The sequence below is a fragment of the Mesoplodon bidens genome (genome assembly GCF_964165515.1).
Source record: "Mesoplodon bidens genome assembly, chromosome: 5".
NCBI classification, from domain to species: domain Eukaryota; kingdom Metazoa; phylum Chordata; class Mammalia; order Artiodactyla; family Ziphiidae; genus Mesoplodon; species Mesoplodon bidens.
The window spans coordinates 114,539,915-114,558,000 of NC_138161.1; the positions used below are offsets into that span (position 1 = coordinate 114,539,915).

The 18,086-nt window shown below is 49.7% G+C and overlaps 1 protein-coding gene across 3 annotated transcripts in view; it reads left to right on the plus strand.

Annotated features, from left to right (window-relative positions):
- The window catches only part of MYLK (myosin light chain kinase), a 294,914-nt gene that overhangs the window by 195,762 nt on the left and 81,066 nt on the right, over positions 1–18,086 (plus strand). For all 3 annotated transcript variants that reach the window (XM_081235669.1, XM_081235665.1, XM_081235666.1), the window contains exons 12-15: positions 8,561–8,698; positions 10,291–10,488; positions 11,200–11,449; positions 17,712–17,783. In XM_081235669.1, the coding sequence (XP_081091795.1) occupies positions 8,561–8,698; positions 10,291–10,488; positions 11,200–11,449; positions 17,712–17,783 (658 nt within the window). The remainder of the gene's footprint in view (positions 1–8,560; positions 8,699–10,290; positions 10,489–11,199; positions 11,450–17,711; positions 17,784–18,086) is intronic.

Sequence of the window (18,086 nt, forward strand, 5' to 3'; positions counted from 1 at the left end):
AACCATGGGGGCACTTTAGAGAGCAGCGTGTTGGCTAGTAAAAGTTGACAGGTGGAGAAAACTTCCAAGAGAAAATTTCTAAGGAGAAATTCAGAATTCTTTTTCTTGCTAAACCCATAGAAAGAGAGGAAGGACCCAGAAGGGAAGAACAGGAGAATGAATGCAGTATAGAGGGAGACACTGCCATCACACCAGCACTGGGACAAAGGCTGTAGGGGCTTCTTAATTTCAAGCCCAAGAGAAGCCAAAGCCCTCAGTTGTGTCTCCAGGTTTGAGGAGCAGGGTTATACCGGTTGTTGTATGCGAATTCATGAGAAAGGTAACAAGTAGCACCTGTTGTGTGGGTACTTAACTTCCTCTAAATAAGAGCTTTCCAAAATCTAGTATTGGGGGGCTTCCCTGGTGGCGCAGTGGTTGAGAGTCTGCCTGCCGATGCAGGGGACACGGGTTCGTGCCCAGGTCCGGGAGGATCCCACATCCCGCGGAGCGGCTGGGTCCGTGAGACGTGGCCGCTGAGCCTGCGTGTCTGGAGCCTGTGCTCCGCAATGGGAGAGGCCACAGCAGTGAGAGGCCCGCGTACCGCAAAAAAAAAAAAAAAAAAAATCTAGTATTGGGTTAATACCAGTTCCTATAAGTGTTGAAACAAGACCAAGATCAATTAGCTTTTCTGATGAGGAACATTGTTTTGATAGACAAAATCTAATCAGTTAGAAAGGCTGGTTTGTTTTATTTAATTTCCATCACAACTCCACTTTCCACTTTTGAATAACTCTGCTTTACAGATGAAGAAAATCGATGCTCGGAGGTCAAGTCACAATAACCCAGCTAACAGGCAGCAGCTCTAGGCCTCCAGCTGCCTCAGCCCATCTGCTTTCTACTTTGCTGCTCTGGGACCCTGAGAAATCATTTGTTTGAGACTTTTGCTTCTCCAGAGCAAGAATTTTATGTTTAAGTTCGTGACTAGGAACTGTCTTCAAAAACAGTTTCTGATGAGTCAAAACAGAGCAAAAATGGCCAAGGAGGGAAAATTTGGAGGGTCTGTAGGGTCAGAAAGCAGTGCTCCCCGCCATCTCTCTCCTTCCTTTTCCCTCAGACTGTCTTCCATGTCCCTTCTTTCTCCTGCCCTCTCTTCTCTCCTCTCGCTCCTCTTTCCCTTTCTTAAGTCTTGCTACAGCTTAGTCTATGTGGCATCATTTTTACTTGTCAATAAACTGCTTATAAGCATTCTTTTTTTTTTAAGTTTATCTATTTATTTTTGGCTACATTAGGTCTTCATTGCTGTGCACAGGCTTTCTCTGGTTGCGGCGAGCAGAGGCTACTCTTCGTTGCAATGCGAGGGCTTCTCATTGCGGTGGCTTCTCTTGTTGCGGAGCACGGGCTCTAGGCATGCGGGCTTCAGTAACTGTGGCACGTGGGCTCTAGAGCGCAGGCTCAGTAGTTGTGGTGCATGGGCTTAGTTGCTCCACGGCATGTGGGATCTTCCCGGACCGGGGCTCAAACCCGTGTCCCCTGCATTGGCAGACAATTCTTAACCACTGCACCACCAGGGAAGTCCCAGCATTCTTAATCTTAGTTCTTGTCTTTCCCACTGGAGGACAGGCTGGGTCCTTTTCCTTTCTCTCAAAATGGAACAGAGCCCCCAGTACCTGACTGCTCAGTTTAACAGCAGAGTAAGTCAGTGAGTGAGTGGAGAGCCACTGGCCAATTGACCAAGTACCAGAGCAACAGATAAGTCCACTTCAGATCTTTAGTCCTAGGCCAGTAAATCGAGGAGGGTTGGCCCATCCTTTATTCCAGAAAGAAGGGCCCCTCTGGGTTTGGTCTCAGCAAAGCAGGGGAAGCACAGGTGTGGGGAAGCCCTGGGGTCTTATCTAGTCTGGCCCCATTTGAGCTGGGTAGCAAGTCTGTCATAGGGTCCCAGGGACCCCTCCCTTGCTATTGGTGTGCCACGGCCAGCGCCTGCCTTCCCCAAATGAAGAAGGCTCAGGTTCCCTGAGGCTCCATGGCCACTGGGGGCCTCTTCCTCAGACCCTGGCCCGCCTTCCCCGCCTCAAACCAGGACTGTGCCAGGTGACAGCTAAAGCACAACCCCAGAAGAGACATCTCTAGGAGAACCGGTGACTCTGGGCGTGAGCACAGTGACGGAAAGCTCCCAGTGGAATCTAGGCAACTGGCCTTTGTTCTCAGGACAGGCAGGGGAGCATCCAGGCCAGGACTCCGTTGGCCATGTCAGCTCTTAGGACAGACCAGCTTCCTTCTCTGAAGGAAGTATATAAAATCAGGGCATGAACAGGACTTGATACATTAAGTAGACTTAATTTCAATACTATAATAAGAGGCACCAATTCAAATTCTCACAATTTGTTTCATACCCACGAAGACCACTTCAAGGGCATTTACGATCTCTCAGAACTGATCAGTTTTGCACAAGTAAACCATGTTTCTTTTAAAAAGACTCGTGCACTTGCCCAGGCTCAAGGATATTAAAATCTAGCACTTAAAGCTCATTACTAGAGGTAGAAATACAGGCAATAATATACTATTACGGCAGCAACCATCAATTACAGTTAAGAATTTTTCTGTAACAACCAAATGGATAATCAAATATTGCAACAACTCAAGTATTACTGAGCAAAGTGCATTTCTACAGTATTCAGTGTTGCTCTTCAGTTTTCTAACTTAAAACAGCCTATGATAACTGGCAATAGACTGTCTCTGCTTGAGAACTTATGATGTAATATTGCATGCTGCTAATATACTATCTAAACATTAAAGATACTCCCAAAATATTTGTTGGTAGACTATGATTAAGACATTACACTACAAAAAAACCTTATGCAGAAGGAAATCCTAACTGACGTGCTTCTGCTTTAAATATTGTGAAAACTTTACAGCGGAATGAATTTTCACAGTGGTTAGGTCAAAGGCAGTTACATCATACTCACGGTATGTTTTCCACAATTTAAGGCTTTGGCTGGTTCTTTTAGTCAGCTTCTTCTTCTGATTCTTCTTCTTCAGCAGTTTCTAGCCAGGTTAGCCACTGATTCACCTGGAGCAAAGCCTTGCCTTTCCCTGGAAACTCTTGGGTTATATCTTCTTTCCAAGCCAAGAAAGCTTCTTCTTCAATAATCTCCACGTCATAGAAGTGAACAAAAAAGAGGAGTAACATGCCTTTTGGGAAGTTGCTACTGTAGCAGTGCACCTGAAGAGCATAGAGGGCACTAACTTGTAGGTCAACGTGACCATGAAGGAATTTCTGCATTACTGACTTGAAGGAAAGAAGCAGTTGTTTTCCGGAAGGAGCAGAGAAGAATCTGTTTCATCACTGGGTGGGTTTACTTCACTAGAAATGTACTATAAGAAGCTAGTCATTAAGATGCTGACAAATCCTTTCTCTACATGAAGTTTGGGAGAGATGTTATCTTTAATCCACTTATATATGGTTTGAGGGGATGGATCCAACTTTCTTTGCTTTAACAGTTCCTTCTCCAATTTGAGCCTCAGCTCCTTCTGCTGTAAAATGAGGGCACAATCTTCCTTACTTCAGGGGGTGTTGAGGATAAACTGAGAGCTGCAGACATCCTTTAGAATCCTTTAGAATGGTGAGGTGCTGAACTTTGTAAGGAATTATTATAATGTTATCTCAGTGGAAGCTGAGACCTTTCAGATCTCTGCCTGGTTAAATGTGAATGTCCAGATTTGGGAGACTTTTCTCATCGTAGTTACTGTCAGGTTGAGTTTGCTCAACCAAAAACAGTTGGGTTAGGAAAGGCACAAAACATTTATTCCTGTACTTATTATGTGCCAGATATTCTTGTAGCTGTTTTATGGGTGTTATTTCTTTGAATCATCTGAAAACCCTGCAGTATTTGTCATGCATTATACTGATGATGTGTGCATTACCCTTATCACTTTTGCATGATTGTCAGTAACTGATGATAGCTGTAGTCTTCTTATCAGTTTAGAGGAGAGAACACTGAGGCTTAGGATGGGGAACTTGCTTCAGATCATGCAGCTCAGGCTGTGAGTTCACAGCACCTGTTTCCATCTGTCTCATTTTATCTAAGTCCACATAAGAGTGAGCATAAACTGATATGTGGTCAGTCGGCCACAGATGAGCGAGAAGAAGTTGTGTGTGGCTTTGGAATTAAATGACATACACACACCTTGCCCTTTTCCCCACTCTGCGATAGCTTTCTCCCTTGTCAAGGGTCAAGAATGGGGGTCAGCATAGGACCTTTGCCCTCACGGGGAGTTCAGCATGGGCATCACGGGAGGTGGCTGGCTCCCTTGGAAGAGACAGCCTCCAGAACACCTTGGCCTTGCAGTCAGGAGACCTGGGGTGAGCTCTAGGTGTGCCTGTCACTGGCTCTGGGACCTCAGGCAGCTCCCTTTACCTGAGCACGTCCTGGCCTCACTACCAGTAAAGTGGGGCGGTGGGGTTAGGACTGGGGTTTCAGGATTCAAGTTAGGGATGCTTCTCTCAGGTCACCTAGAGGAAGCTGCTTGTCTCAAAACTGACATCCTTGTTGGCTCCTGAAGCCCAGCGCAGAGTGTAATTGTAGGGGGTTGGTTTTCTCACCCTGTGAAGACTCTGGAGAGGTTGAATGCTGGGGATGACTCAGCCACCCACTAGCCCGATTCACCGTAGCTCTAGTCCCATGTGACCCTGAACGGCAGGTCTGAGAACAGGTTCATTCTGCACATTTCCTCCCAGTCACTTCCCTCTTCTCTCTGTTCTTACAGTGGGGCTTTGGGGAGGCAAGAACAGGGTCAGAGGTGATGGGTGACATTGGAACTAAATGCCTGCCAGGGGCAGTTCCCACAAATTCAGGCACTCTCTCTCATCTCTCTCTGAGAGAGTGCAGTGAAATTTTGTTCTCAAATTGCTTTAGATTTACTTTAGATATATCCATGATATTTTTAAGCAACACATTTGTATTCCTAACAGTATTTCCCTTAGGTTACATAAGAATGAGTCTGTAATCCTGGGGTGAGGGTCCAGCCTCTGTTTGTTCTTCTGTTGCTGATAAACCCACCAGCTAATGGCGCCCGAGCGGGTAGGTGTGAGTCAGCTCTTGTGCCAGCCTCACACACCTGTGACTATTGATGATGGATGGCCGGACAAAGTATTTTCACAGATTATCTCTTTCAAACCCCCAGGTCCTGTGATGATACTATTACTACCCTAAATACAGATGAAGAAGTCGAGCTTCCGAGAGAGGCAGTGACTTGCCCAAGACCAGGACCCGGCTTCAGATCCTACATTTCAGTGGCTTTCAGAGAACCAGTGAGCTGCCACCTGGGAGTCAGTGCCCAGGCCACTCTCTCAGGACAGGGAGCTATAGATAGACATTTAGTCTCCACTGGCCGAGACCCTTAGGGTGGCCTGGCTTTGCCAAAGCCCCAGGCCAGAAAACTGGGCAGTAGGAAGACCCAGGAGATGGTGGGGATCAAAGAGGAGCTGCACTGGCTGGAAGGAAAGGGAGCTGGAGTTTTTGATGTTTCCACAGCACTTAGGAATAAGAGCCTGTCTGCAGGGAGCTCTGCAAAGCTGGGGACTCTGGCTGAGACAGCGGAGAGGCGGGAACAGGGAGGGCCCTGGACGGGCAAAAACATTTTGTCCTCGAGCTTTCTCAGTCTGTGCAAGACAGGAAATTCCTCAACTCTCCTGAGGCAGCCTGCTTCCCTGGCTACTGCCGCTCAGTCAGAGAAAGGAGATCTCTGCATTTCCAATATTGGGCCCCCGGAGCCCACTCCCGGGGCCTTCTGCCAAGGCCAAGGCTGCCTGGCTGGCCCCTGTCGAAGCCAGTGATGCCAGGGGCTGGGGCAGGATGGCTCCGAGAGCCCATCCTCTGGTCATGGGCCCTGTCTTCCCTTGCACTCTGGCTCCAGGCCCTTCACACGGCACCTGCCTTGGGGGAAATTGTCCTCCTACCTACCTGGTCTTCCCAGCCTCTCTCACCCTCGTTCCCAGAAGCCGTGCTGGGTGTGCTCTGCAGTGCACCATATTTTGTTTTCAGTGCCAGCAGATAAAAATCTAGTGGCCAGTTTGGAGTTAGGCCTTTCCCAGGTATGTAAAGCACCCTGGAAATGTGTCCTCATGGCTGCAGGCTTCCAGGAGAAGGTCTGGTATGTGTGATCCTGTGCTAAAAATAACTCAAAATACCACAGTCCCTCTTCCCCCAAACTTAGAGTTTAACTTAGAGATACCATAGCCTTCTTTGTCCCTACCCCTGCCTCCCTCCCGCAAAGACAAAAATAAGAAGGCTAACAAAGAGTTATTGAAGGTCAAAGCCACCTGGCTCACAGGACAAAGGGCAGGATCAGAGACGGGGCGGCTGGGAGCTCGCCCTGCACGAGGGCCATCCTGTGTGGGAAATACACACCAGCCCAACCTAACCTTACGGCTCCTTCCCCTGTGCGGCTCACACGAGGCAGGTCAGAGCCCGGCGTAGGGAGGATTCTAAGAATAATGGAAAGCCTATTTGTTAACCCATCTCCCCAGCGAACGGAGTGGGAGTGAGTCGGCCAGCCCTGAACCCAGAGAGCTGTTCTAGTTTTTGTCTTTGTCCAGCCGGTGCACTCCTTCCCCCTCCCAGAGAGAGATTCCACCACCGCCCCCGCTCCCCGTTTTGGTTGTACAACAAACTGCATATATTTATGGTGTTTAATTTGAAGGCTTCACCCATGAAACCTTCACCACAATTTAAAAAAATGAACATCTCCATCACCCCCAAATGCTTCCTTGTTTCCCTTTACAATCCCTCCCCACAATGCCTGCCCCAAGCAACCTTTCTGTCACTATATGTTGCATTTTCTAGAATTTTATGTAAATGGAATCATCCATTAGGTACTCTTTCTTTGCCTGGCTTCTTTCATGCAGTGTAATTTTTGTGAGATTTGTCCCTGTTGCAGTGTCTCTCATTAGTGCTGAGTAGTATTCCATTGTACGGATATATCATAATTTGTTTATTCATTCACTTGTTGATGGAATATTTGAGTTGTTTCCAGTTTGGGGCCATTAGGAATAAAACCGCTATGAATGTTTGTGTGCAACTCTTTGTATGGATACGTGCTTTCATTTCTCTTGTGTAAATACCCAGGAGTAGAATGAATGGCTCATATGCTAAATGTATGTTTAACTTTTTAAGAAACTGCCACACTGTTTTCGTTTTGTTTTGTTTTTTTGTGGTACGCGGGCCTCTCACTGTTGTGGCCTCTCCCGTTGCGGAGCACAGGCTCCGGACGCGCAGGCTCAGCGGCCATGGCTCACAGGCCCAGCCGCTCCGCGGCATGTGGGATCCTCCCGGACCGGGGCACGAACCCGTGTCTCCTGCATCGGCAGGCGGACTCTCAACCACTGTGCCACCAGGGAAGCCCACCAAACTGTTTTTAAAAGGCTCTGTACTATTTTACACTCGCACCAGCAGTGTAGGAGAGTTCTAGTTGCTCCACATCCTTGCCAGACCCAGTACTTAGGTTGATCAGTCTTTAATTTTAGTCATTCTAATTATGTAGCATCTTTGACTTTCCTGAGGTGCTTAAAATCTCAGGAGATGGTAAAGGAGCATCACGCAGTCATAGAAAACAATGAGGAAGCTCTCCAGTTTTGTTTTATGAGAAACATCAAGATATGCAGTCGGCCCTCCGTATCCATGGGCTCTGCATCTGAGGATTCAACTAACCGCATATCAAAAATATTCGAGAAAAAAATTCCAGAAAGTTTCAAAAAGGGAAACTTGAATTTGCCGCACTGGCAACTATTTACATAGCATTTACATTGCATTAGGTATTATAAGTAATCTAGAGATGATTTAAAGTATACAGGAGGATTTTAGGTTATATGCATTTTATATAAGGGACTGGAGCATCTGCAGATTTTGGTATCTGCCAAGGGGTCCTGGTACCAGTACCCTGCAGATACTGAAGGATAACTGTATTGTTAGATGAAAAAGCAAGATGCCAATCATTGTGTATAGTGTGCTATCTTTTCTTTTTAAGAGAAGAAAAATTAAAGAGTATACCTATCTGCTATTGTGTGTTATACGCATGGACCATCTTTGGCAAGGTGAACAAGGAACTGAAGATCGGTTGCCTCTGGGGAGAGACATTTGGCCAGAGGACAGGGGTGAAAGGGAGACTGTACACATACGCTTTGTACCTTTTGAATTTTATGCTGTATGAATGTATCACTTATTCAAAAGAGTAAATACAATTTAAGGGGGAAACAAAGTCTCATAAGATGCCAAGTATTGGCTCCCCGACTCCCAGCCTCCATCCCCTGGAAGTGCTCCTAGGGAGCCAGAGCCTAGGTTGGATATGGCCCTACAGAGAGGCCTCATCCTTTCCTGCTGTGAGGCAAGAGCGCTGTCGTACCACACAGGGAAATGGGCACGCCTTGTTCCTAGGGATCTCCGGGGCCTCCCGAGCTCCTTATCTGGCAGCGGTCAGCTTCTGGTGGGAACCTGAGCCCCAACACATTCATGTGCTGAGTGCTCATTTCGTCTGTGTCTGCGGAATGAATGATTGTTCACCCCACATTCTGTTTGCCACGCAGAAAAGAAGAGTGACGAGAAGAGTGAGTACCTCCTGCCCACGGCCTCCAGCAAGCCCGTCGCGCCCCTCTTCCTGCAGGGCCTCTCTGATCTCAGAGTCATGGACGGGAGCCAGGTCACCATGACAGTCCAGGTGTCAGGTCTGTCCCTGCATCTCTGTCCCCGGGGTATACGTGAAAACGGGCACGGTTGCAACATGGGCTTTGCTTCCCGACATCCCGCTCAGATCACTGTCCACCAGAAAGGCAGCCTGGGACTGTCAGTCAGTGGACCCAAAGAAGTGGAGCCTCTTGGTCCCTCTCTTCTGCTTTCTCTGGGCTGGATTTTCTGGATTCAAGGTTAAGTGGTCCAGGGAAGAAAATGGCCATGCTAGAGAGGTGAGGGATTAACTGAGAACATAGTATGGCCAATGTAGCTGGAAGATTGTGAACACAGGTCCAAAACCAGATGATGTGAAAACTTTGTAACCCTTGGAAGATACACCTCTGTTGCTCTATTCAAATGTTAAGGAGAGAAGATAGAACAGGGGTCCTTCTCAAATGGGTGGGGTGACAAGAGTGTGGGATGAACAGCCCAGTGAGAGATTTTACTGTTTTTGCTAGCAGCCAGCAAGTGAAACCTGGGGAATGTCCTGGCACAGACTTACTGACGCAGGCTCATGCTGGCCTCTGATCAGTCCCGCGACAGCCTGGAGGTCCTGTCTGGTTTTTCAGTTCCTTTTGAGTTGCAGAAGCGATAAAGATGAGTTGGGAGAGAACCCATGGGCTCACCCTTTTAGGGATCCTAGGATGAACTCCCTGCTCCCGAAGGCTGAAGGCAGTCCCGGGACAATGCAGGCAGAGGCTGGGTCCCCTCCCCTGCACATACTCCTCGAGTTGATAGAAATCAGAGGCACCCTGCACCTGGCCTCCAGACACATGCTGGCTACCCCATCAGAGACAGATGGTGGTCTCCTCTGTCCCTGAAAGAGCTTGATACCACACAGCCTCCCTCAGCAGCTGTTCCCAGGGACTTGCTCCCTTGGAAGCAGAGTGCAATGGCTCAGCTCTTTCCGCAGAGGAAACCCTCACAGGTGGCCATTGTTTTATGCCCCAGCAAATGGCTAGAAGCTACCCAGGGAAGTAGACTAGGAAAAGTGAAAATGCTATCCACCATGAGCTGGGTTTGGAAAGCCTGGTACCCATCTTCACCCTTGGACAACATTGGTATGGTAGCAAAATGAAGCGCTAAGGGAGCGTCCCCTTGGTGAAAACTGACAAGGGAGTTTCTGTGAAGTCCCCATGGTGTTGCCTGGGCACGCACACAAGGTGTGAGGTGTGCACAGCAGGAAACAGTGCTGGAACCCACTGATCCAGCTACCACTCAGCATCATCAAGCAGTTTGAATTCTAATTTTAAAAACCATTCTTCTAGGTTTCCTCTTTTATCTCTGAAGTAATATTTTTCACTTCTGGATTCTTTCTGGTTTCCCCAAATCTGTTGTTAAGTAATTACAATGAACATGCATTGAGTACTTTCTTTGTGCCAGATGCTATTCTAATCAGCGTTTCTAGTGGGCTGCTAAGGTATTAATTTGTTTAATCCTCCCAGTAAACCTTTGAGATAGATAGGGTTAGAATATGTTATGGATGGGAAAACGTATGCAATACAACGTCATAGTATTAAGTAGAGTTGCTGCACAGCCCAGGGAAGCACCTCCCTGACGAGCTCCCCTGCCTCTCCTCCCCGTTCAGGGAACCCACCCCCTGAGGTCATCTGGCTTCACAATGGGATTGAGATCCAGGAGTCAGAGGACTTCCACTTTGAACAGAGAGGCACTCAGCACAGCCTTTGTATCCAGGAAGTGTTCCCAGAGGACACGGGCACTTACACCTGTGAAGCCTGGAACAGCGCAGGAGAGGTCCGCACCCAGGCCGTGCTCACGGTGCAAGGTGAGGCTGACCCGCTGACTAGTGGCGGGCAGGGGCAGGGGCAGGGGCAGGGAGGCTTTGCTGCCATGGTCTCTCCAAAGGTGAGTTGGAGGCGAGGAAACCACGTGAGCCTACTTTGTCTCCCCACCACGGACCCCACGCTCCCTTGGTCCCATCCCAGCCCCAGTGGCCAGCTCCCCATCCTACATCTGAGGCTCTGGCTGAGTGGGGCCACCGTTCCCTACCTTCTGAGGCTCCTGCCCTCTCTGGGGTACTGGTGTCAAGCTGCAGAGAGTGCTGGGAGAGATATCTCTTAACACACTAACAGTTTGGCAGTGACAGATGAGTTACGGCCTATGATGGTCCTAACCTCTAGAGAACCCAGATTTAAGAGGAGAGACAAATTAAGCACGCATGAAGCAAGTGACAACTCTTAATCATACACATGTCATGCAGATCATTGGTACCTATCCCAGTGCCCCTGTACCTTCTGGACAACCTCCCCATGCTTTGGATGTACCAATTCATGTTAATATTATCCTGTGAGAAGTAACCGAGACAGATTTGCCATGAGAAGGATGTGCTCTACCTGTATGTTCAATAAAAGTGATTTCTGGACAAGCTGTTCTTTGGGTAACACTCTGTCTTCCGACCTTCACTGCCATGCAGAGTTGAGTGAATGCTCTCTGCTGACAGGCCTCCCTCTCTAACTCAATCCTTTGCTAACTTCAGAGCCTCAGGATGGCACCCAGCCCTGGTTCATCAGCAAGCCGCGCTCAGTGACAGCCTGCCTGGGCCAGAGTGTCCTCATCTCCTGTGCCATAGCTGGGGACCCCTTCCCCACTGTGCACTGGCTCCGGGACGGCAAAGCCCTCTCCAAAGACACTGGCCACTTCGAGGTGCTACAGAATGAGGACGTGTTCACCCTGGTTCTAAAGAATGTGCAGCCCTGGCATGCCGGCCAGTATGAGATCCTGCTCAAGTGAGTCTGCATGACCTGCCAACCTCCTTTAACCCCTACCCCCCAAATTCCTACCTCCCAGCAAAGTCCCTACCTGGGACTGGGAAGCCAGAGGAATCACAAAGTAATGCGGGTTTGGGCTTCAAGGTAAAGAAAGTGCAGGCTTGGTGCTGCTGCTTTTGTTTCTTCCACGTCAATACAACAGAGGTTCATTGAGAGCCTTCTCTTCTGAGCTCAGTTGCCCAGAGTCCTCTGTCTTATTACATCCTGGCTTTTGTTCCCCCATTATTTGGTATATGAAGACTATGAAGGAGGGAAGATGGATTAAAATTGGAAAAGCAGCAGGATAGAGGGAATGTATTCATTATCTATTGCAGAGTAACAAATTACCCCCATACATAGCAGCTTCAGACAACAAACAATTGTATTCTCATAGTTTGTATGGGTCAGGAACTTGAAGCTGCTTAGCTAGATGAGTTTTGGCTCAGGGTTTTACGTGAGGTTTCAGTGAAGATGTCAACAGGGGCTGCTGTCTCTGAAGGCTCGACTAAGGCTGCAGGGCCCACATCTATGAAGGCTCACTCACAGGGCTGTTGGCGGGAGGCCTCAGCTCCTGGCTGTGTGGACCTCTCCCTAGTGCTGCTTGAGCGTCTTCATGACATGGCAGCTGGCTTAACCCTGAGTTGGTGGTCCAAGAGAGAGAACTAGTTGGAACTTGCAATGTCTCGTATGACCTATCCTTGGAAGTCACACACCATTACTCCTGCTACACTCTCTTTGCAAGAAGTGAGTCACTAAGTACAACCCATACTCCAGCGGAGGGGAATTAAGTTCCACCTCTTGGAGAAAGGAGTATCAAAGAATTGGTAGACATTTAAAACCACTGCAGGGACGTTAACTATCCCCATTCCTTCTTCCTCCCTTTCAAGGTCTTTCTAGGGAACATGGGAAGGTAAGCTCCATGAAGGCACACTGCCATGTTCCCAGGGCCTAGAACAGTATCTGCCCGTAGTCAGCATTTGGTAACTATTGGTTATACGAATGTGATCCAGAAATGTTCTTCTACCTTTAAAATGTTCTAACTCTTAAAATTCCATGCCAACCCTGGGTTGACAGAGACAGAACGCCAGCCCCTAGGGCTGGTATTAGCATTGAAGGAGAGCACTTGTCTGCACCTGGACTCTGCGAACAGGTTGTGCCACATCCTGAAGATGGCTGGACTGCTCTGGCTCAGGTGCCTGGCCACTTTGCAAGGGGCTTGCTCTCCTGGATCAATCATTTCCCTGTACTGAGCTCTGTAGCAATATGCCAAAGCTACTGCCGTGATGGAGCATTGTTCCTACAGTAATGACAAAACCCAGCATGTGCTCCATCTACTTGTGTCCTTTCTGGGCATGTGCTTTATATTTGCATCATCAGCTTTTGCTGCATAACAAATCATCCCAAGACTTAGTGACTTTTAAGAAAATACCCATTTATTATTCATTGGGCATCTTTGGATCTGCTAGGAAATTCTACTTAGCTGGGCAAGGCTCAGCAAACCTCAACTGAGCTAATGACATGTCTGTGGTCAGCTGATGAGATGTTCATGGGCTGACTGGTCATCCTACCACCATCAGCAGTATGCTCAGAACACATCAACGGCCTTTGCCTTATGTCTGAACCATTTATTATCAGGAAGGCCAATCTGCCTCCAAAAGAGAGAGGAGATAGTTTCTTCTTCCTCTAGGCCAGTACAAATAGTGGAAACTGATCGTATGTTAGAATAGAGCTTGTCTGTATGAAAGGAGTGGTGCTTTGAGATAATACTCCTGTAATCAAGCTAGACATCCTAGAAGAGATGAGCTTTTTGTGGGATTCTGAGGCAAATGAGTAAAGTCTCATTGGATAGGCTGAGCACAAGAGGGTAGGAAAGATCAAAGCAAGGCTGTGGGAAGTCTGCCAGGCCAGAGTGGAGGGTTGCACTGGGAGGTCAGCAGGCAGACTGTCTGGGCCCAGCTGGGGACAGTCATAAAACTTAGACTGTCCTAGCCGGAAGGAACTTCAGAAGTTATCTAGCCACCTCCTTGTTTAATAATGGGGGAAGCTGAGGCCTCAGGGTCACAGCCACCCAAAGGTGAGTAGCAGAGCCTAGACTGGAACCCTAGCTTTGTCCTTAAATCAGATGCTCCTCCATTCTTTGTTTCAATGCACTGGGAACTTGGGAAGCCTGGGACATCGCACTAGGGTCCCCACACGTGCAGCCCTTGCTCCTTTTCCCTCCCCAGAGTCCAGCCTCTTCATTCCTTTGGGAGGCTGCTGCCCTGGCCTTGGCTTTGTCCCCAGTGAGAAGGAGCCAGTCCATGGAAAGTTGCCCTGGGGAGTGTGTGCCAGGCCTGCCAGGGGGCCCGCTGCCCTGTGGCTTTTCTCAGACCCAGACCTAGAGAGAAATCAGACCTAGACCCGGGACAGAATGCCTTTCAAGGAGGGAGACTAGGAGGCTGGGAGGAAGCCAGGCTGAGGGTGGGGGTGGGACAGGTGTTCTCTGTCCTGCTGAAGTTGGGGGTACATACGGGTGGTTGGTTTCTACCTCCCCTCCCCTAGCCCTTGTCTCCTGAACTAAAATGGGAAATGTCAAAAAGTCAGCTCCAAATTCCAGCTGAAATATTTCAAAAATTGATACTTGCCAGGAAATTAGTTCTTTAAACTAATTTTGCATATAAAATCCATTCCAGGGGTGGGTGATTCAGAGTGGGACGGCATCCAAGGCTTTGTAACCAAAGACTGGGGCTTCTCATTCAGAGTTTAGGAGGCAGGGAACACAAAGGATTCTGTTAGTTGTAAAAGGTATAGCTTATAGGGCTATAGCTGCATGTCCTCTGTGGCAGCACCTGGGCTGTGCATGGGGGTCGTGCCTCAGCCTCAAGCCTGACTTTGTAACTGAATACAGTATGTGCAGACACCAAAGAGGCCCAAAGGGACTTCCCTGGTGGCGCAGTGGTTAAGAGTCTGCCTGCTAAGCAGGGGACAAGGGTTTGAGCCATGGTCCGGGAAGATCCCACATGCCACGGAGCAACTAGGCCCGTGCGCCACAACTGCTGGGCCTGCGCTCTAGAGCCCGCGAACCACAACTACTGAGCCCACGTGCTGCAACTACTGAGGCCTGTGTGCCTGGAGCCTGTGCTCCGCAACAAGAGAAGCCACCACAATGAGAAGCCCGCGCACCGCAACAAGGGGTGGCCCCAGCTCACCACAACTAGAGAAAAGCCCGCGCAGCAATGAAGACCCAACGGAGCCAAAAGTAAACAAATAAATAAATTAAAAAAAAAAAAGAGGGCCGAAGAGGCTGATCAGCTGGTTAGATTATCTGGGGTGTGGCTTCCAGGCAACAGGCCTCTCTGACCTTTGCAGGCTCCAAAAGAACCCATGATTAGCCTCCAAAGTCTAGCAGAGACTTAAGTTTGTGGCTGCAGGCATAGTGACCCCCATGCCAAAGAATGATTTACATAGTGGGGCAGCCATGGTATCCCAAGTTCTCTACCTCCCATCTGCCCCCTCAGACTGCCTGGGTACCTCAGGGTGAGGCCTTGGGAAGGCCACCTGTACCTGCCTCCTTCAAGGCAGGTAATAGAAAACAACAGAAGTGCTTACCTGCTTCCCCCATGGAGAGATAGAGCTTACTCCAGCTTGGGGGTCAGGGCACCCCACCATTTAGAGCCTCTGAGGGGCTTGGCTAGGGCAAAGCAGGGCCATCTGGTCAGTGTCTGCTCCTGGTTTTTGCATCTGGGCTGTGTGCTACTTGTGAGAGGAGGAAACTCAGCTGAGGAGGTGTCGAAAAGGGCTCCCCAGAAAACATGGCCCTTGGGCATCTTGTCGTCCTGCTCCACGCCAACCCCAGGCCCCGCACCCTGTGCTTGAAAGAAAAGTGGGAACAGAGTGGGCTCTACTGGTCAGCAGCCTGGCAGAAGGGGGGTGCCAGGGGGCTGGGCCTCACCCCCAAGTGACCTCCCATGGTTGACCCAAGCCCTGTTAGTCTTCTGAGCTGAGTTCTCAGGATGCTCTGAGGGCCTCCCAGCCTTCCCAGGGCCTGGCACTGAGGAGGCACCTAAGTGCTGTTTGTGGAGCACAAGAGCACCCTGGGCCCTCAAACTCCCCGAACCTTGAATTTGCACCCCCAAGAGCTTGAGCATTGAGGAAGGTGACCAGGAGGGGACCCCAGAAGGTGAGAGGAGGGTTAGGGAGCACGAAAGATCAACCTCTCCTTCTGTCATGTGGGTCCCAGTGTCTAGGAGTGAACAGTGACCCCCTGGGACCCTCAAGAATCATCTGCCACACAGTGGGCTGCCGGTGCCTGACCCGGAGCTGGTCCTCCATTGGGAGGGAGGCCAGGCAAAGCAAGGTAGATACCCACATGCATCGGCAGAGCTACGGGACACATGCTCAGCTCTCTGTCCACGTGGGGGTGACATACACACATTCCCAAACATGGGCCTGCAGGCACAGGTGCCCATCAGGTGGAGCCCACATACCTGCAGTTGATATACACATACACACAGAGACCCACACAAACACACACATGTCCCAGAATAGATTTGTACTGATCAGCAATCAGTAGGGTGGGATGGGAAAGTTACAGGTCTTGGATTCAAGTAGACCCAGGTCCCAACCCCTTCCCCGCTAGCCAGCTCTGTGAATTTAGGCAAAATTACTTAACCTTGATGAACTTCATTTCTCTTACCTATAAAAACAATGCTGGGTTTCCCTGGTGGTGCAGTGGTTAACAATCCTCCTGCCAATGCAGGGGACACGGGTTTGAGCCCTGGTCCGGGAAGATCCCACATGCCGCGGAGCAGCTAAGCCCGTGTGCCACAACTACTGAGCCTGCGCTCTAGAGCCCGCGAGCCACAACTACTGAGTCCACGTGCCACAGCTACTGAAGTCCGAGCACCTAGAGCCCGTGCTCCACAGCAAGAGAAGCACCGCAGTGAGAAACCTGCGCACCGCAACAAAGAGTAGCCCCTGTGCGCTACAACTAGAGAAAGCCCATGCACAGCAACGAAGACCCAACACAGCAAAAAATAAGTACATGAAAACAAAACAAAAACAAAAAACAATGCTCACCCCAACCTTTCAGAGCTGCCTTGAGTAAGTGAGTTGGATTGTGTCTACGGTAGGGTCTGGGGCATCTGTCAGCCCCTGAAGTGCAAGTAAGATGGCCAAGTGCAGGGAATGAGTGCGAGACCCCAAGAGCCCAACACTGCGTCCCGGAAACTGCTGGGCCTCCCTTTCTTCCCTTTGCAATGGGCAGAGCAGTGCTCTGAACCTCACTGGGCTGTATGGGGACAAGAAAGATAGTGGCTGCAAGTCATGAAGGCTGGAAGGTGCTGCATACGACGTGGTTATTATCAGGCAGAGTCACCTTTGGCTCTCAGATCTGCCCCTCCACTTCCCCTCGTCTGAGCAGAACCTTCTTGGCTGGTCAGAGCCCAGAAATGCCAGCAGGTGGCAGCCTTGTGGGGTCGGAGGGCTGATCTGCTGTAAGCCCAGCACAGCGAGCCTGGTTGCAGCCCCTTTCCTGAGCAGAGGGGCCTCAGCTGGTCACGAGCAGCTTTAACAATGGGCTGAAGAATCCAGAGCCCTCTCCACCCAACGGAAGAAGAAAATGGGTCACCCTTGTAGGGAGACACCTGTTAGGTTTTTAATACAAAAAGTTCTGATCTGAGGGCATTCGCTGATGGGTAGGGATTGGAGGGTGTTTTTATTTCATGAGCAGGTGAAGGGGACCTAGCAGGTAGGGGCACCTTGTGAGGAGAAGGAATAACCACCTCTGTTTTAAGGGAGCATGGAGTCAGACTCAGGGTCACTGGGCAGGCTGACAGGGGCCACACAGTCTAGACCAAGGGGCTCCATCACAGCCCTTAGCAGTATTAGTCTTCACTCTTCCTTGACTGAGTGATTGATTGATTGTATAATTTTTGTAATATACTTACAGAAAAGTAGTCCTACCTCCGGATGCCTACCGTAGCTATTGCCCAGAAGATTCTTTTTTTCCTTTTTTTTTCCTTTTTAAACAAGAGCTGGAAAAATAAAGCGTGACCAAAGTCGGGGAGGGCCCTGCCCTAAATCTAGGTCTGGTGTGGGTGTGTTAGGGTCACAGCTTAGCCCAGGGTCCTGTCTTCCCTGGGGTCAGCCAGCCAGCCCATGGCCAAGTTCCTGACTGCCCTGCCCTCCTCACAGCCCTAGGCTGGGCAGGCCCTTGGCCCAGAAAGCCTCTTGATCTGTACTGATCCCTTGAATTCTTCAGGAACCGGGTTGGTGAATGCAGTTGCCAGGTATCACTGATGCTACAGAGCAGCCCTGCCAGAGCTGTCCTGCGGTGAGTACCACCCAGGGGCTGCCCAGCCAGGCCCTGTACCACCACCCGCCCACCTTCCTCCTGGTCCCAGCAGGCCCAGCCCAGCAGCCCCAGATTGTTTGTATCCTCCAGTAGAGGCTGCCCGAGCCAAGAGGGAGAGATTGGAAGGGGAATGAGGGAGGGAGAGCAGGGGAGGAGAGGGGGGTGAAATTTTTTTTTTTTTTTTTTTTGGCATACACCCTTATAAGGCTACTGAAGTCATTACCGATGTAACAAACCAACTAAGCGAGCAAGCGCCTCTCACCAAAGTTCCCTTCTATAAAC